Here is a 20363-nt window from a genome sequence, read left to right as displayed (position 1 = left end):
AGGGTGACCCGCTCCCTCCTTAACCAGGAGGTTAGTGGGGATCCCTTGCAGGGGCGTGCCGAGGAATTTAGTCAACATCTGTCGGACAAAATCGCTCGGATTCGGACCGGTTTGGACTCCGACTGGGCAGTATCGGACGATCAGGACACGAGCGATCTTGTCGATGTCACCTGGGAGGAGTTCGATCCTGTGACTCCGGAGGAAGTGGACAGGATCATGGGGAGGCTGAGCTCCACCACATGTTTATTGGACCCGTGCCCTTCCTGGCTGGTTTATGCAGCCCGGGAGGGGACACGAGGCTGGTTCCAGGCGGTTATAGCTGCTTCTTTGAGTGAGGGTAGTTTTCCCGCCGCCTTGAAAGAGGCGGTGGTGAGACCTCTCCTCAAGAAGCCTGCCTTGGATCCGGCTGTTTTGAATAACTTTCGTCCGGTCTCCAACCTTCGCTTCCTTGCGAAGGTTGTTGAGAGTGTGGTGGCGCACCAGCTCCCTCTGGTCCTGGATGAAGCGGATTATCTAGACCCGTACCAATTGGGCTTCAGGCCTGGGTACAGCACGGAGACGGCATTGGTCGTGCTGGTGAATGATCTCTGGAGGGCTCGGGACAGAGGATACTCCTCTGTTCTAGTCCTATTAGACCTCTCAGCGGCTTTCGATACCATCGACCATGGTATCTTGCTGCGGCGCCTCAGGGGATTGGGAGTGGGAGGCACGGTTCTTCAGTGGTTCTCCTCCTATCTCCTGGGACGCTCGCAGTCGGTGTTGACTGGGGGGCAGAGGTCGACCGCGAGGCCTCTCGCTTGTGGAGTCCCTCAGGGGTCGGTCCTCTCGCCCCTTCTGTTCAACATCTACATGAAACCGCTGGGTGAGATCATTCGTGGTTTTGGAGTTGGGTACCATCAGTATGCTGATGATACCCAACTTTTCATTTCGACCCCAAACCACCCCAGTGATGCCCTCGACGTGATGTCCCGGTGCCTGGAGGCGGTCCGGGTCTGGATGGGGAGGAACAGGCTTCGTCTCAACCCTGACAAGACGGAGTGGCTGTGCGTACCGGCATCTCGGGATATTCAGGATATCCCACCACTCATTATGGGGGGTGAGTCATTACCTCCTGTAGATAGGGCTCGCAACTTGGGAGTCCTCCTAGATTCACAGCTCTCTTTAGAAGACCATATTGTAGCTGTAACTATGGGGGCGTTCGCCCAGGTTCGCCTGGTGCGCCAGTTGCGGCCCTATCTAGACCGGGATGCCTTGCGCACGGTCACTCATGCGCTCGTGACCTCTCGTCTTGATTACTGCAACGCTCTCTACATGGGGCTACCCTTGAAGACCACTCGGAGGCTCCAACTGGTACAGAATGCAGCCGCGAGAGTTGTATCGGGGGTATCCCGATACTCCCGTGTTACGCCTTTGCTCCGCGAGCTGCATTGGTTACCAGTTGTCTTCCGGGTGAGGTTCAAGGTGTTGGTAATGACCTACAAAGCCCTCCATGGCATGGGTCCAGAATACCTTGGGGAGCACCTGCAGCCGGCGTCATCTTCCCTCCGCCCAGTACGCTCCCACAGAGAGGGCCTCCTCAGGGTGCCGCCAGTCAAAGAATGCCGACTGGTGACCCCCAGGGGGAGAGCGTTCTCTGTGGGTGCACCGGATTTATGGAACCATCTTCCGGTAGAGCTCCGGATGGCGCCCGATCTCCGCTCCTTCCGGCGCGACCTTAAAACCCATCTCTTTAAGGAAGCGGGCCTGGCCTGATGGGACGGGGTGGGATTGTTACTATGACTTTAATTTTAAATTTGTATTATTATGGGCACTGTTTAATCATGTTTTTAATAATTTTAATTTTTTTGTATCTGTTTTTATGTATTGCCCTGTTAACCGCCCTGAGTCTCTTGAGAGAAGGGCGGTATATAAATTAAATTAATAATAATAATAATAATAATTCCCCTCACCTGGCAGAAACCCCTCGGGGCCTCTCGACCCTGGCCCCACCCCCTGTCCCCACTGAGTCTGCTTGGGAGTTCCTGCTGCCAACTGCCATATTGGGTTGGGTGGGGGGGCTCTGCTGGGGTCCTCTCTGCAGTGTATGCCTCCCAGCATACACAAAGGACAGCACAGCAGGAGGCTGATGGTGCAGATCAGCAGGGGGGTTGGACAGCTCCAGGCGATAACCGCTCACGCGGGATAAGCCTAATGAGTTAAGCTGTTGACAGCCCTAGGCATGGTCAGCCTGGCGGGAAGCCTGGATTTAAACCCATTGGTCACCTGCACTGGCGGGAAGCCCAGGTTTGAACTGATTGGATGCCAGCCACCTGGGCAGGTACAAATAGACGCCAGGTTTCCCCTGTTTCCCCAGTTCGTTCTGTTCTGAATAAACTCATCGTTACCCAGCTCTGTGTCCGCCTCTCTGTGAAGCACACGACTTTACACTGGCGATGAGGATGGGATCCTGCTCCGGAAAACGCTAGCCGCGGATGAACCCCCATCGGCAGCTCAGGAACCGACGCAGGATGACCCCGACTGAGGTAATGGCACAACTGGGACAATACCCCATCTTCAACAGCAACCGCCCTGAGGAGTGGGAGGCGTTCGTAGGTCAGCTCAAGTGCTACCTACGGGTGAATGGGGTCAAGGATGACCGACAGAGAGCAGCGGCGCTACTCTGCAGCTGTGGCATGGAGACGTACCAGCTGGCGGTTGGTCTTTGCGCGCCCGACGACATTCACGCCGTCGGGTACAGCGAACTGATAACTAAACTAACGGAGCATTTTAAGCCCGAAACATCAGAGATAGTTTGGAGGTACCATTTCGAGAAATGGGACCAGCGTCCAGGCGAGACCGCGAAGCAATACATGGCTGCCCTGCGGCAAGCGGCGAGACTCTGCAACTTCGACAACCTCGAAGTCCGTCTGCGAGATTGGATCGTCTGCGGGCTAAGGGACCGGAAGCTGCGGCAGAAGATGTTTGCCAAGCAGAAGCTGACCCTTCGGGACGTCCAGGAGGAGTTCTTAGCCTGGGACGTAGCGGAGGAGTCTGACGCAAGGGAGAACGGGGTCATCCATCAGCTGTCCAGCCACGGCGACGCAGAAGGGGGAGACTTCGAGGTAGACGCCATCCACCGCCAACAGCGATCGACCACCTACTCCCGGGACCGCGTGAAGGAGCAACACCCAGCGGCAGCCGAGCAGCGGTATCAGGAGTGTGGATGCGGAACGAGCGGCCTCTGGTCTACCCAGTTTTCCGGCTGCAGCGCCCATCGCTCCCGGTCTACCCAGCAGTGCGGCAGGGGCCCCAGGTCTACCCAGCCCGGCTCACTCGGACAACACCGGTCTACCCCGTGCATCGGCTGCGGGTCAGGAACCTCCAACCGATCTACCCGTTGCGCCAGCTGCGGAGGACAGCACCCCCGGTCTACCTGCCATTTCAAATCGGTGAAGTGCAGAGCGTGCGGGAAGACCGGCCACATCGCAGCAGTCTGTCGGAGCCGGCCGAGGGACAGTCTACACGAGGTGGAGGCGGATTTCCAGCTGGTCACAGGTACAGGGGAGCGGTCGCCGAGGATTACGGTTAGCCACATGGCGGGACAGTCGGCTGTTTGCGAAACCGGGGGACACCCACCCCTCATTCCAAAAATCAAACTGAGGGTCAAAATTCAAGGGGTCCCCTGCGTAATGGAACTTGACTCTGGGTCAGCCGTATCCATTATCTACGCGCAGACATTCAGCGAGATCTGCAAGCGGAGCGGCCAGCGGGTTCCCCTGAGGCCATCCAAACTGACCCTCTCAGACTTCCATAACTCTCCGATTAAAGTCAGGGGGGAGGCGGTGGTGACGGTCCACTACAAAGGGTTTAAGGGGAAGTTGAGCGTGCTGGTTGTCGAAGGGCAACGGACCAGCCTTGCGGGGCTAGGGTGGTTCAGGGCGTTGGGCATTGGGATCACCGGGATACACCAAACGCAGAGCCACCCCTCTCTGGAGGGCATCTGCAGGGAGTTCACGGATGTCTTCGACGAATGGTTGGGGAGGTACACCGGGGCCCCGATTTCTTTTAAATTAAATCCCCTAGTCCCGCCGGTCAGGATGAAGGCGAGGAGAGTTCCCTTTGCGCTCAAGCATAAAATTGAGCAGGAACTGGATAAGTTAGTGGAACAGGGGGTGCTGACACCGGTAGATGGGGCAGATTGGGAGACCCCCATAGTCACCCCGTTAAAGGCAAATGGGGACATTAGAATCTGCGCAGATTACAAAGGGACAATCAACCGGGCGTTAAGTGCGCATTCTTACCCGGTTCCCGCCGTAAGCAGCATCCTGGCATCCCTGCAAGGCGGGGCGGTATTCGCAAAATTAGATCTTGCCCAGGCTTATCAGCAGCTGCCGGTAGACCCCGAGGCAGCAAGGGCCCAGACGATCATCACCCACAAAGGGGCGTTCCGGGTAAACCGACTACAATTCGGAGTGAGCGTAGCTCCGGGGATTTTCCAGGAAGTCATGGAAAAAACGCTAAAGGGGATCCCCAGGGTTTGCCCGTATTTCGACGACGTCCTCATAGCGGCCAGCTCGGAGGACGTCCTGGCATCACGGCTAAGAGCGGTACTCGGTCGTTTTAGGGATGTGGGTCTAAGACTGAAAAGGGACAAGTGTAAAATTGGGGTCACGGAGACGGAGTTTCTGGGATTCAGGATAGATGCTCAGGGCATCCACCCGTCAGCCTCCAAGGTGAGGGCTATCAAGGAAGCCCCAATTCCAAAAAACAAAGCGGAACTGCAAGCGTTCCTTGGTCTCTTAAATTTTTATCATACATTCCTGCCGCACAAGGCAACCATCGCAGAGCCCTTGCACAGGCTCCTGGACAAACAAACACCCTGGGACTGGACTGCCACACACACAAGCGCGTTCAGGACCCTTAAGAACATGCTAGCCGGGGACGCAACGGTCACTCACTTCAGGGAGGACCAGCCCATCTGCCTAGCGTGCGATGCATCCCCTTATGGGATAGGGGCGGTCCTCAGCCACCTAAGGGAGGATGGCACGCAGGCTCCCATAGCATACTATTCCCGGACCCTGTCAGCGGCAGAGAGAAACTACGCGCAGATAGATAAGGAGGCGCTGGCAGTGGTCGCGGGGGTAAAAAAGTTCCATGACTACCTGTATGGGAGGGAGTTCCTCATTTACACGGATCACAAGCCCCTGCTGGGACTATTCACCACGGAGAAGCAAACGCCACAGATCCTATCCCCAAGGATGCTCCGTTGGTCCATTTTTCTGTCAGCATACTCCTGTAAGCTGATCCATAGACCAGGGAAGGAAATGGGACATGCCGACGGACTCAGCAGACTCCCCCTAAGGGAGGCTGGACCAGACCCCGCTCCTGCTAATCAGATATTAGCAATACAGGAGCTGGCTGAGTGCCCATTAGACGCTAGCGACATAGCAGCTGAAACCCCCAGGGATAAGATTCTTAGCAGAATTCAGTCCTGGGTTAGCAACGGGTGGCAAGACAAGTCACCGGGACCAGAGTTCACAGCATTTTTTACGAGGAGGCACGAGCTGTCGACGCATAAAGGCTGCCTGCTGTGGGGAAGTAGGGTCATAATCCCCACAAAACCTAGGGAGAAAGTCCTTCAGTCCCTTCACGAGGATCACCCGGGAGTGGTAAGGATGAAGGCTCTGGCTAGGAGTTACCTGTGGTGGCCTGGGTTGGATAAAGAAATAGAGGGGTTGGTAGCAGGATGTTACACATGCCAAAGGTCTCGCCCAGAGCAGGCACACACTCCAGTCCACAAGTGGGAACAAACTCCATATAGATTATGCGGGGCCATTTCAGGGACACACCTTCTTAGTCATCGTGGATAGTCACTCCAAGTGGTTAGAGGTGGTACCTGTGTCCAACATGACATCAGCGGGCACAATACAGGCACTAAGGGGAGTGTTTGCCACACATGGGCTACCAGATGTAGTAGTATCTGATAACGGAGCGCAATTTACCTCCTCGGATTTCCAGGGGTTCCTGAGGACCTTGGGGATTAGGCATGCCACTTCAGCGCCCTTTCACCCTGCCAGTAACGGGTTGGCAGAGAGGTTCGTGCGGACTACCAAGGATGCACTCAAACGAATAGTACAAGGGGACTGGAAACAGAGACTGGCCACATTCCTCCTCCATCAACACGCAACACCCTGCACAGCCACAGGAAAGAGCCCAGCGGAGCTCAGGTGGGGCAGACGCCTCATAACTACGTTAGACAGACTCCACCCAGACAGGGTATCAGCAGACACAGAACCCACAACCCTCAAAACCAATTTCAACATAGGGGAGCAGATCTGGGCCAGAAATTACAGCACAGGCCATCCATGGGTGCCAGGTAAAGTGGTGGAACAGACAGGCCCCCTCTCCTACAGAGTAGGGGGGGAGGGGGGACTCCTGTGGAGGAGACACTTAGATCAACTAAGGAAGAGAGCCCCTGAGAGGACTGGTGGAGAATCAATGGAAACAGCGAGGAGGCAGAGCAAACACAAACACACACACAGCCACAGTCACAGTCACCCAGAAGAACAGCAGGAAGGGTTTTGGGGCATCCATCTGCCTGGCAGGGAGCTGACAGGGAAAGTAGGCAAGAGCCTGAGGGCAGCAGGTCACAAAGAGCCAACACAGGAACACATGCACACACACAAATCAGACCAACACAACCAGACCAAGGAACAGGAAGCAGAACCGAAACCACTACAGAGCCAAGCCTGAGAAGATCAAACAGGACACACAGAGCCCCCAGCTACCTCAGTGATTATGTTCGCTCTTAAGCCTGGGGGGAGGAGGAATCTGGAGGGTTAAATGTAAAAATTGTAAATAAGCTGTATATAGTTAAGAAGGAACGAAAGAGGATCCTCCTCACTATGGGGGAAGGGGTGCAGTGTATGCCTCCCAGCATACACAAAGGACAGCACAGCAGGAGGCTGATGGTGCAGATCAGCAGGGGGGTTGGACAGCTCCAGGCGATAACCGCTCACGCGGGATAAGCCTAATGAGTTAAGCTGTTGACAGCCCTAGGCATGGTCAGCCTGGCGGGAAGCCAGGATTTAAACCCATTGGTCACCTGCACTGGCGGGAAGCCCAGGTTTGAACTGATTGGATGCCAGCCACCTGGGCAGGTACAAATAGACGCCAGGTTTCCCCTGTTTCCCCAGTTCGTTCTGTTCTGAATAAACTCATCGTTACCCAGCTCTGTGTCCGCCTCTCTGTGAAGCACACGACTTTACACTCTCCCCAAACTCAGCCTCTGTATGGAGGGTCCTGTCACCCCTCTGGGGAATCCAAGATAAACATACAACATTATTTCAGTTTCTATCATGCAAACTCCAAACCGAGCAGCATCAGAGTTTTTTCAGCCGTTCCTTGGATTGGAAGACAAACTAAATTCACAAGACATAAAACTATGCTAAACTTGACTAACAATGACAAAAGAAAATCATATTAAGTCACTGTTTAGTTTACATTGTTGAAATACAAACACGGAAGAGACTCTGAGGCTGCCCAATGAACAGAAAAACAACAGCTTGTAAGTGGATTAAAAGAATTAAAAGAAAATAAAATGAATAAAATGCTCCTGGGAAATAGATTAAGCTGGAAAATCTGCAAGGCCCCTTCTTGGTCTCCATTCTGAAAGCTCTTCAGGTCAGAAATTCTTCCAGGGCACCAAAGAGTTTAAAGATCATTTTCCGGATCCTTCACGGGACTTATTTGGGCAGAACCCGGGTCTGCACGGAAAAGGGCAGGACCTCCAAAGCCCCCCAGAGAAATAAATGCAGGCAGTCCTCCACTTACTAACATAATTGAGGCCACATTTTTTGCTGCTAAGAGACATTTTTTAAAGTGAGCTTTGCTCCATTTTACGATTTTTTTGCCACAGTTGTTAAGTGAATTGTTGTAGTTGTTAAATTAATAACCCTGTTGTTAAGTGAATCTGGCTTCTCCTTTGACTTTGCTTATCCGAAGGTTGCGAAACTGGACCAGTGCAACCGTCATAAATAAGAACCAGTGAGTGGCCAAGTGTGCTGCCACCACGTGGCTGTTCTTGGGAAATTACCAATATGCTAATTGGGTCTGCCAGTACCTTCCCCCTTTGTGATGTATTTCCTATCCTGCTCATGATGCTGTACTAGGATCCACCCCTTCTGGGTTGGACTTCCTCCTTCTCCTTGCTCCCTTGTGTTCCATCCTCCATTGTAACATCTGAACACAAGCCATGCGGACAGTAATCCTGTTACTGTCTTTTGACCTTAAAGCTCCGGCCAGATTCAACTGACCACACCTTCTCTGCTGTAACCACCTTCTACATGCAAATAAAGGTATTTCAGATGAACCAGGTGCTTTATGAGTTCACTGTCTGGAAAGGGCCGTTAAATGTGACTAAATTCGCTTAAACAGACCAATAAGTGTCTCAACAAGGAATTAAATTTGCAATACAACGTGCCTGCAGGGGGGTTGGACAGCTCCAGGCGATAACCGCTCACGCGGGATAAGCCTAATGAGTTAAGCTGTTGACAGCCCTAGGCATGGTCAGCCTGGCGGGAAGCCAGGATTTAAACCCATTGGTCACCTACAGTGGCGGGAAGCCCAGGTTTGAACTGATTGGATGCCATCCACCTGGGCAGGTACAAATAGACGCCAGGTTTCCCCTGTTTCCCCAGTTCGTTCTGTTCTGAATAAACTCATCGTTACCCAGCTCTGTGTCCACCTCTCTGTGAAGCACACGACTTTACACTCTCCCCAAACTCAGCCTCTGTATGGAGGGTCCTGTCACCCCTCTGGGGAATCCAAGATAAACATACAACATTATTTCAGTTTCTATCATGCAAACTCCAAACCGAGCAGCATCAGAGTTTTTTCAGCCGTTCCTTGGATTGGAAGACAAACTAAATTCACAAGACATAAAACTATGCTAAACTTGACTAACAATGACAAAAGAAAATCATATTAAGTCACTGTTTAGTTTACATTGTTAAAATACAAACACGGAAGAGACTCGGAGGCTGCCCAATGAACAGAAAAACAACAGCTTGTAAGTGGATTAAAAGAATTAAAAGAAAATAAAATGAATAAAATGCTCCTGGGAAATCGATTAAGCTGGAAAATCTGCAAGGCCCCTTCTTGGTCTCCATTCTGAAAGCTCTTCAGGTCAGAAATTCTTCCAGGGCACCAAAGAGTTTAAAGATCATTTTCCAGATCCTTCACGGGACTTATTTGGGCAGAACCCGGGTCTGCACGGAAAAGGGCAGGACCTCCAAAGCCCCCCAGAGAAATAAATGCAGGCAGTCCTCCACTTACGAACATAATTGAGGCCACATTTTTTGCTGCTAAGAGACATTTTTTAAAGTGAGCTTTGCTCCATTTTACGATTTTTTTGCCACAGTTGTTAAGTGAATTGTTGTAGTTGTTAAATTAATAACCCTGTTGTTAAGTGAATCTGGCTTCTCCTTGACTTTGCTTATCCGAAGGTTGCGAAACTGGACCAGTGCAACCGTCATAAATAAGAACCAGTGAGTGGCCAAGTGTGCTGCCACCACGTGGCTGTTCTTGGGAAATTACCAATATGCTAATTGGGTCTGCCAGTACCTTCCCCCTTTGTGATGTATTTCCTATCCTGCTCATGATGCTGTACTAGGATCCACCCCTTCTGGGTTGGACTTCCTCCTTCTCCTTGCTCCCTTGTGTTCCATCCTCCATTGTAACATCTGAACACAAGCCATGCGGACAGTAATCCTGTTACTGTCTTTTGACCTTAAAGCTCCGGCCAGATTCAACTGACCACATCTTCTCTGCTGTAACCACCTTCTACATGCAAATAAAGGTATTTCAGATGAACCAGGTGCTTTATGAGTTCACTGTCTGGAAAGGGCCGTTAAATGTGACTAAATTCGCTTAAACAGACCAATAAGTGTCTCAACAAGGAATTAAATTTGCAATACAACGTGCCTGTCCCAGAACACCAAGCATCCAAATCCTGGTCACGTGAAAATGGTCATAAGGGCTTAAAATGGTGATAAGTCACTTTTTTCAATGACGTTGTAACTTTGAACAGTCACTAAATGAACTGTTGTAAGTCGAGGACTACCTGTAGTCCCACTGCCCAGTCCCTCCAGTATGGTCTCCCAGTCCTTCCCAGTCTCCCAAGGCAAAGGCCTCGGCCTCCTTCTGCCTCCTCCTCCCCACAATCCCAGCGGCTTCTCAGAGCTTTTGGGGAGAGGGATCCCCAGATCCACTTCCTGCTCTGGGGAGATTTCAAACAGATCAGAGCTTTTCTCCGACAGAAGGAGGGGGGATCGGACCTTCCCTGATCCACAATCCGCTTCTTCCCCTCCTGGGGCTGAGTAGTGAGGGAGTCTGAATCTGCCTGACAAGAGAAATGTGTGAATGTAACGCAGGTTGGGCATCCCCACAATCACGAATCCTCCTCAGGTCAGGAAGGGCTGGTCAGTTTGGGCCTGTCTGTGTCCAAGCAAGCCCTTCAGTTCAGGCTCTCCGTCCATCCAGGGGGGCTTCTCTCCTTCTGCCTCCAGCCCAGACTATATAATTCTTCAGATCCCGAGAGTTTTGGAAATGCCTTTGGAAAAGCTGCTGCCTTGAGAGTTTCTCTGAGGAACAACGAGGGACACCCCAAGACCTCCTATCCGGTTACTAAGGAATAAGAGTAAACTTTAAATCTTTTTGATTCTGCAAACTCTCCCGAGCTGGGGGCTCCTGAAATGGAAGGAGGAGGATTTGGGGTGGAAAAATTCCCGCCTATCCTAGAAAGAAGCTCTGGGGATTTTGGGGTTTAGGGTGGGGTGGGGAGTAGGGATCCAGGGGAAAGTGACTGTTATGTACCGAGCTTATGTACTAACGGTTCTCCAGCAACCGAGACAGGATGTCTCCAGTCCTGTCAGCAGTTAACTTTGGCGGTAATATGGGTTCGATCTGATTGGTTGTTACCAGCTTGTAGGACTATGTACATTGTGGCTCGATACCCCAAGTTCCCAGTACAGTTCCAGCCTTACAATAAAGCAATGATTCTTCTGTACTCAACTGCCTGGCGTCTTTCCTGCTCTTCTGAACTCACGACATAACAGTGACAATCAATCTAGGGGGGATCCTCGGGAAGACAATTCAAGGAGAGCATCTCTCCAGACTCTCCTTCTGCTGCATTCCCAGGACAGCCTTAACCCGAGGGCTCCAGGGCTCCAGGCTCCTTCTCTGCCAATACACGGAAGCGAGTCGAGAAACGAGCCGGGTCCTCCCAGCACCAGAAGCCACAAAGAGCCACCGAGCCCCGCCAAAGGCAGGAAAGAGGCGACCCAGGCGGAGGCGTTGTGCGAAGGCAGCCAGGAAGTTCTTGAACTGACCCGGTCCCTGCAAACGCCGCTTTCCCACAACCTCCACTTTGGGGGTGGGAAAGAACTGCGGTCGGGGGCGCCCAGGTAGACTTGACTGACCTCTGGAGGGGCGTCCCTTGTCCTCTTCCCAGAGGGGCTCTCCTGGGGGGGGGAGGCAGGAAAGTCCCATCCATGCTTTGGGGTCCCTTCGGAGAGGGGCCAGAGGGGGAGCGGACTAGAGAGAGGACCGAATCGGGATTCTCTTCCTGGGAATAATCGTTGGGGAGAGGCGAGAGACAGAGAGAGATTCCCTGGATGGATCCCCACCAGGAGGATAAAGGGGCCGGAGCCTCCGACGCCCCCAAAGGGACTCACCGAGGCAGCTCTCCCGCAGAGCGACCGACACCAACACCAGGAGCAAGAGGGGCGCAGAGCGCAGCGCCATCCTGGCCGCGATCCTCAATCTGCGATCCGCCCTCCAGGAGTCGCAGCGAGAGAAACGCTCTCCGAGAAATCAATAACGCAACAATCCAGAGCAAAAGCTGGTGATTGGTCAATCCCAACCATTAGAAAAAAGGTATGCCCGGCTGGACAGGTGGGGAAAGGAAAGCAAAGTTCCATCAGGAAATCCCCTTCCAAGCATTCCGCCTCTTGGGGGGAGGGGCAGAAATGGGGGGCTGGGAAAAGCAGGGGGTTATCTGGGCCTGAGTGGAGGGGCGCAGGCGAGGGGGAGGGGAGACCCCGCAGAGCCCCTGGAAGTGGGGGAAGGGGATCAAGTGGAGCTGCCAAAGAAGCCAGGGCAGTCTTGGGCTGCATCAAATGATCATGTCGGTTTCTCCTGCACTAGCGAGGCCCACCCTTGGAATGCCGGGTCCACTTCTGGTCCCCACGAGTCAAAAAAGATGCTGGGAGCCCAGAAAGAGTCAAGAGAGGAGCAACAAAGGTGATAAAGGAAGGTTGAAAGGTATGAAGAACCATTGAGACAGCGAGGTATGCCCAGCCTATCACTCAGAAGAATTTGGTCTGTGTCTGTGTCTGTGTCTGTGTCTCCGTGTGTGCCATAATAACAGTCTGTCTTTACTTGAGGGGCTGTCAGAGAGAAAATGGGATTGACTTCTTCTCCAAAGCCCCAGAGGGCAGGAGAGGAAATAAGGGGTGGAGGCTTGTTACAGAGGGACCCAACCTAGAAGGAGAATTTTTCTGACAGTGAGAACAATTAATCAGTGGAATAATTTTCATCCTGGAATTGTGAGGGCTCCATCGCTGGAAGGTTTCAAGAATAGACTGGAGAACCGTTAGACTGGAATGGTGTTAAATTTCCTGCCTGGATCTGAGGGTTGGACTAGAAGACCTCTGAGGCCCTTTCTAGTCCTGTGATTCTCTGTTTAGCTCATGACATCCCAAATGATCTTCGCTCTGGAGAAAAACGCTCAAAGGATCTCGTGGCATCTTCAAGGGAAAGATCTGTCTTTCTAGGGGAAAATGTCAGAGGAATTTTCTTCTCTGGGGAAGCCACAAATCTTTAGGAAGTTTCAAAGTCTTTGGATTTCCCCACAATAAACTAAGATGGCTGCTCTCTCCCTTGGCGCTTCTTCTGGGGGATCCTTGGACTAAAAGTATAAATCCTGGTTTCTTATTAGGATTGGACAAATTCAGTTGATTTCCCATTTCCTGTGATGAACAAAGTATGAGAAACATAAACTAAGATGGCTGCTCTCTCCCTTGGTGCTTCTTCTGGGGAATCCTTGGACTAAAAGAATAAATCCTGGTTTCTTATTAGGATTGAACAAATTCAGTTGATTTCACATTTCCTGTGATGAACAAAGTATGAGAAACATTCAGCGGTCTTTTCAAGGCTTGAATCATCCGCTTTCTTCTGCAGTCACCTTTCCTCTGAGCATGTACAAAGTGGAAATAAGGCCCCGTTTGTGGGGAAGAGGAGGGGATAGCTTGATTGCTTGGGGATATAAAATATAGAACAGAAAAGAATATAAATCTTTGAAAATCTTTCAGATCTGGCGAATTTCAGCAAGGTGGGCCCTAAGAATTTCGGGAAACATGGAAGAGCTGGAGATTGGCACCCCCTGCTGGTTTGCAGCTTTGCAGTGTCTCCTCTCAATTAGCAAAGGGGGGAAGCAAAAGGAATCCCATCAGAAGAAAAGTCTCAAATCCTGTTTAAGCGCCAAACTGGCCAGAAGTTAATCGAACTGTGTTGAACTAACCAGGAACAGTTAGAACTGATTAAATTACCTCCCAGACTGTTTAAGCCCCCCTTTACGAGGCAACGTCTTGTGCAAATAAAATTTACACACAAATACACCCAGAAGGAAAAATTCACCCAGGTTGCAGGTAACCCAATGTGAGAAGGTTACGGAAAGGCACCTCCCGGGTTCATGACTGACACAGTTACATCCACTGTGTGAATTGATCCTTTGTGGGTCTGGAGAATCCCACAATTCCCCAGATGTGGAACTGATGACTGTTATATGTAGGCCTTTCTATCTGCCTAGAGAAATTACTGTGGTAATTATTACAGCTGTTTATGTTCCACCTGATGCCAATGTCAGCATGGCACTTTCCAAGCTGTATGATGTCATCACCAGGCAGCAGCAAACTCACCCAAACTCACTCTTGTCATGGCTGGGAACTTCAATCAAGCTTGTCTGAAGACAGTTCTCCCCATGTTTGTACAGTATGTGCAAGTTTCCACCAGAGGGAAGAACACTTTAGACCACGTGTATTCCAAACTGAAACAGGCATACAGAGCTTTCCCTCTCCCCCACCTGGGTACATCTGACCATCTTTCACTCCTGTTGTGCCCAAAGTATGTCCCTCTCAGGAAAAGAACTCAGGCAGTCACAAAAAGGGTCAAAACCTGGCCAGTGGGTGCTCTCAGCCAGTTGCAGGACTGCTTTGAAACCACTGACTGGAGTGTATTCGAAGAACAAGATCTAAATGCATATACAGATGCCGTACTCTCTTATATTAGAACATGCACTGATAGTGTAACAACAGAAAAGTGCATTAGAGTTTACGGGAACTGTAAACCCTGGATGACTGCAGAGATACGAACACTCCTGAGAGCCCGGGATTCTGCCTTTAAGGCAGGGGACAGGGACAGATACAGAGAGGCCAGGGCAAATCTCAGAAGAGGCATTAGGATGGTGAAACAACAATATAAACACAAGGTGGAGAACCACTTAGCAGACAACGATCCGAGGCAAGTATGGCAGGGACTGAAGAACTTAACCAACTACAAGGGCAGTACGAGGAGCATGGTTAACACCAATGCCTCGTTGGCTGAGGAGTTGAATATTTTATTTATTTATTTATTAAATTTTTATACCGCCCTTCTCCCGAAGGACTCAGGGCGGTGTACAGGGCAATAAATATCAAAATGTAAATACAAAAGTTAAAAAAGAGATTAAAAAGAATTAAATAATTATGCCCAAGAATACAATACTAAAAATGTGTTAAGAACTTATTTAAATTATATCAAAAACAAACTGCCCGAATAATAATTAACAATAGTTTGACTGAAGCATGTAATATTGAGAAGGGCACAAGGCAAGGGTGTCCGTTATCGCCTTTACTATTTGTGTTAACATTGGAGATATTACTGGTAAAAATACGGAATTCGGAAAGAATTAAGGGTATACAAATTAGAGATCAGGATTATAGATTGAGAGCGTTCGCAGATGATCTGGTTGTTACGGTGACCCAGCCGGAGAACTCTGTTGTGGACCTGATGGAGATAATAATGCAATATGGGAGGGTTTCTGGATTTAAAGTTAATGCACAAAAAACTAAAATTCTGGCCAAAAATATGACAGTATCGCAAAAGGCTCTTTTAGAAGGATTAACTGGATTTGAGATTGCTAAAAGGGTCAAATATTTGGGGGTGTTTTTGTCACCCTCTAATACAAAGTTATATAAAAATAACTATGAAAAATTATGGGGAAAAATTCAAAAAGAAATGGAGAGTTGGGAAAAATTGCAATTGTCTTTGCTGGGAAGAATCGCAGCAGTGAAAATGAATGTCCTGCCTAAATTTTTATTCTTATTTCAAATGATACCGGTTCTTAAGAAAGATTCTAATTTGGAAGAATGGCAACGGGGTATCAATAAATTTGTTTGGTCAGGGAAAAGGCCACGAGTTAAACTTAAGATTATGCAGGATACTCGTGAAAGAGGTGGTCTCAAAATGCCCAATCTTAAATTATATTATGAAGCTGCTGCGTTAGCAGGAATAAGTGATTGGATTAATTTGACACAAGAGAGATTATTAAATCTTGAGGGCCATGACTTGTTATTTGGCTGGCATGCATATTTGTTGTATGATAAGAAGGTAGATAATGTGTTTAAAGTGCATATTTTAAGACAGGCATTGTTGAGAGTTTGGAAGAAGTATAGACATAAGTTAGACTGTAAGATGCCATTGTGGGCAATTCCAAAACACGCAATAGAAAACATAAATGTTGGCTTCAAACATGACGTGACTACGTATAAGGAGATCTTAAGCTTGGAAAGAAGTGTATGGTGTTTAAAATCGTATAACCTCTTGCGAGATGAGAAGATTGTTCAAACCTGGTTTCAATATACTCAGTTACGGGCCAGGTGGAAAGAAGATCAGAAAACTGGTTTTGCAATGACTGATGAAAATTTGATAAAGCAAATTAGAAATCAGGGTCCAGCACATATTAAACAGATATATCTTGCATTGATAGAAATCGACTCAGAAACAGAACTTGTTAAAGATTGTATGATAAAAGGGGCCCAGAATATCCAAGAAGTTATTACAATGGACACGTGGGAAAAGATCTGGGTGAGGAACGTAAAATTTACACAAGCTCAAAATCTAAGAGAGAACTTTTATAAAATGTTTTATAGATGGCATTTAGATCCTAAAAAGCTTGCAAGTATGTATCCGAATTATCAGCCAAAATGCTGGAGGTGTGGTGGCGAAGATGCAACATATTTTCACATATGGTGGACCTGTAAAAAGGTCAAGGCTTTTTGGATAAAAATTTGGTGGAATATGCAGAAGATCTTTAAGCAAAGGATAAAGTTTTGTCCGCAATTCTTTTTGTTGGGTATAATTACAGATGCTACTGTTGTGGACACTAAGTTGATGTTGAATTTAATTACAGCAGCAAGACTTTTAATAGGTCAATATTGGAAGAAGGAGGAACTGCCGACTATAGAAGAATGGACTTTAAAGGTTTCTGACCTGGCAGAAATGGCAAAGATCTCGGCTTATTTGAAAGATCATTCGCAAGAACGTTATATTATGGAGTGGAAAAAGTGGATTGAATATATCCAGAACAAATATGGGACTAAAAAGTTTCATTTAGCATTTGAATAAGTCTTCCTTTCTATTTTCTTTTTTTCTATATGAAATATTAGTATTGCTTGTAGTTATCTTATATGAGCTAGAGAGTGATAGATTTAAGAATTTATTGTTGGTAGCATATGGATGCTTATGATTGTTTTTTGTTTTTATACCCTGTACTTAGCTCTGGGAAGTCGGGGGGGGGGGGGAGGGGGGGGAGGGGTAGGGAGCGATAGGTAGGGGAGGGGGAGGGGGGGATTGTTAAAGATAAAATGTATTTTAAAACTTTTCAATAAAAAAAGAACTTATTTAAATCCAACCCCAAACCCATCAGACCAGGCCAGATTGTTCAAATAGATAAGTTTTTAAATCACGCCGGAAGGAGCACAGGTCGGGGGCCATCCGGAGCTCAACCGGAAGGCGGTTCCACAGATCTGGCGCACCCACAGAGAACACCCTCCCCCTGGGGGCCACCAATTGACATTCTTTGATCGGAGGCACCCTGAGGAGGCCCTCTCTGTGGGAGCGCACTGGACGGAGGGAAGTTGATGCCGGCAGCAGGTGCTGCCGTAGGTAATCCGGACCCATGCCATGTAGGGCTTTGTAGGTCATAACCAGCACCTTGAATCTCACCCGGAGGGCAACCGGCAGCCAATGCAACTCGCGGAGCAGAGGTGTAACATGGGAGTATCGGGAGACCCCCAACACAACTCGCGCGGCTGCATTCTGCACCAGTTGAAGCCTCCGGGTGGTCCTCAAGGGCAGCCCCATGTAGAGAGCGTTGCAGTAGTCCAAACGAGAGGTCACGAGCGCATGAGTGACTGTACGCAAGGCATCCCGGTCTAGATAGGGCCGCAACTGGCGCACCAGGCGAACCTGGGCGAAGCCCCCCCTAGTCACAGCTCCTATATGATCTTCTAAGGAGAGCCATGAATCTAGAAGGACCCCCAAGTTGCGAGCCCTATCTACGGGGGGCAATATCTTCTTCGCTCGCTATGAGGTAAAAAGACCAAACCCCGTAGCCTCTGCTGGCCGGCCTTCTGATTCTCAGCCACTCACCCTGTGTGAACACCAAGTGAGAGCTGTATTGAAGGTTGTGAATCCCAGCAAAGCCGCAGGCCCAGATGGGGTGCTGGGGATAGTGGTTAGGAATTGTGCCGACCAATTAGCAGGGGTCCTGACGGATTTTTAACATCTCCTTGCAAACAGCATGTGTACCATCGTGCTTGAAAGCAGCTACCATTGTCCCGGTCCCCAAGAAAACCGCAGTTGAGTGCCTGAACGACTACAGACCTATTGCATTAACGTCTGTAGTCATGAAATGCTTCGAAAGATTTATTTTTTATTTTATTTTTATTTAATTTAATTTGTATACCGCCCTTCTCCCGAAGGACTCAGGGTGGTGAACAGGGCCATAAATACCAAAATAACCAAAATACAAAATTAAAAACAAATTAAGCCTTAGTGCCCAAATGTAAAAATAAATTATATTAAAACAATAATTAAAACCCAAACCCATCAGACCAGGCCGGCTTGTTCAAACAAATAGGTTTTTAGATCACGTCGGAAGGAGCGAAGGTCGGGAGCCATCCGGTAAATGGTTCCAAAGGTCAGGCGCACCCACAGAGAATGCCCTCCCCCTTGGGTTTGGTTTGGTTTTCTAACATCTCAGGACATGCCTCCCACTGGATTTTGATTTGCCTATAGGGGAAATAGGTTGACAGACGATGCAATAGCTACTGCTTTACACTCTAGCAAGTCATCTTGAGAAACCTGGAAGTTATGTCAGGATGCTTTTTGTTGACTATAGCTCGGCTTTTAACACCATTTTGCTGAGCATTCTCATCGAGAAGCTGACTGACTTGAAATTCTCCCCCACCATCTGCGATTGGATTCAAGACTTTCTCAGGGACTGGTTACAAACAGTGAGGGTCGGGTCTGCTTTGTCCACCCCCCTGAAGCTTTGCACCGGCTAATGACCCTCTTTTACCGGTCTACTATAGAGAGCGTCCTCTCGTATGGTATTGTGGTTTGGTATGCTGGTCTGACAGCCGTGGATAGGAAGGTATTACAGAGGGTGGTGAGTACAGCACAAGACATTGTGGGCTGTCCCCTGACACCACTGGATGACATTGCCAGGGCTCGTTGCCTTGGGAGAGTGAGGAAAATTCTCAGGGATGACTCACACCCTGGACGGTATCTCTTTACTCTCCTACCATCAGGTAGGAGATATAGGAGTATAGCCAGCCATACCAACAGGCTGAAAAACAGCTTCTATCCGTGGGCTGTTAGGCTTTTGAATGAGAAATAACTTTTGTGAATTTTATGCAGAATTGACTTGGGAGGCCAGTGTGTGGTGTAGTTGGTTCACATGGTGTAGTAAGATGGAGGGTTTGTTGTCACTGTGTGTTGGGGGGAGGGAGCACAAAGGGAGGCTCAGTTAATCTCAATGTACACATAGTTGTACTTTGACAATAAAGGTTCATTTCATTTCATGAGAGGCTGGGCTGCTTCCTGAGCCAGGATTTTGAAAAGGAGCCAAATGCGAGACATGCCGAAGCAGCTCAGGACAGCCTTTGGGAATCGGAGGAAGGAGAGGCGGTTGCTTTGCCCAAGCATTATGGGGCCTCTTTCTCTGGGCACAGCCCTCCACAGGCCTCATCTGGGGAGGCCCCTGATCTACCTAGACACCTTACAGCCTGTCCAGACTGCTTCTTTAGGGATGCACGGAGTTTATAGCCAAATGTATACAGCCATCCTGGGTGCACTACTCTAATGCACTCTACATGGGGCTGCCCTTGAAGAGCATCTGGAAGGTTTCAGCTGGTACAAAATGTGGGGATGAGGGCAGTTTTATGTACCAGAAGAAGGGCAGACATGACAACTCTGCTCTCCAGGCTGAAATGGTTGCCAGTTTGCTTCGGAGTCCAATTCAAGGTGCCGTTTTTTACTTTTGAAGCCCTTCGTGGAATGAGACCCCCTCTTCCGATTACATCCCTCCACCCAGTCAGCAAGAGCAGAAGAAGTATGTTGTGGGTTTTGGCTGTTAAGGAGTCACATAGACAGTTAGTGCTCAACTTGCAACAATTGAGCCCAACATTTACTGTAGGTTGCTAAGTGAGGAATTTGTGAAGTGAGTTTTGCCCTATTTCATGACATATTTTCTTGCCATATTGGTTAAGTGAATCACTGCAGTGGTTAACTTTTTTAACACGGTTAAGTGAATGTGCTTTCCTTATGGGCTTTGCTTGTCAGAAGGTTGCAAAAGGAGATCATGTGACTCAGGGACACTGCAACTGTCACAAATGGGAGTCAGTTGTCAAGCATCTGAATATAAATCACGTCACCGTTGGGATGTTGCAATGGTCATAGGTGTGAAAAATGGTCATAAGTCATTTTTCCCGTCCCATTGTAACTTCCAATAGTCACTAAGTGAACTGTTGTTAATCGAAGACTACCTGCAGATCCAGGAGATTGGACTTTTCCGCTGAGATCACCGTCCTTGATCTCCTTCCAGAAGTCTCTTAAAATACGGTTGTGGGAATAGGCTTGGGGATCTCAAGGAACGGCCGAACTAGCAACGGGGCTGCATTGCTTAAAGTATTCAGATCCTTTCTTCTAGGTTTTTATATTAAAATGATTTGTTAAAAACATGTACATTTTTAAAATATTAAAATAAGATTCATGTTTTA

General features: G+C 49.0%; 2 protein-coding genes across 2 annotated transcripts in view; one reads left to right on the top strand and one right to left on the bottom strand.

The window, feature by feature from the left end:
• LOC310633255 (major histocompatibility complex class I-related gene protein-like) overlaps positions 1-11815 on the bottom strand; it is a gene marked incomplete at its 3' end in the record, with an annotated part of 31337 nt that extends 19522 nt beyond the window's left edge. The window contains exon 1 of the mRNA XM_083350941.1: positions 11715-11815. Within this exon, the coding sequence (XP_083207067.1) occupies positions 11715-11784 (70 nt within the window). The 5' untranslated portion in view covers positions 11785-11815. The remainder of the gene's footprint in view (positions 1-11714) is intronic.
• Positions 1-20363, top strand: part of LOC310635918 (zinc-alpha-2-glycoprotein-like) — a 203616-nt gene that overhangs the window by 85262 nt on the left and 97991 nt on the right. The gene's annotated exons all lie outside the window — the stretch shown is intronic.

The sequence above is a fragment of the Vipera ursinii genome (genome assembly GCF_947247035.1).
Source record: "Vipera ursinii genome assembly, chromosome: 2".
Taxonomy (NCBI): Eukaryota; Metazoa; Chordata; class Lepidosauria; order Squamata; family Viperidae; genus Vipera; species Vipera ursinii.
Note: the sequence above shows the minus strand (reverse complement) of the source record. Positions and strands in the feature narration are given on the sequence as shown.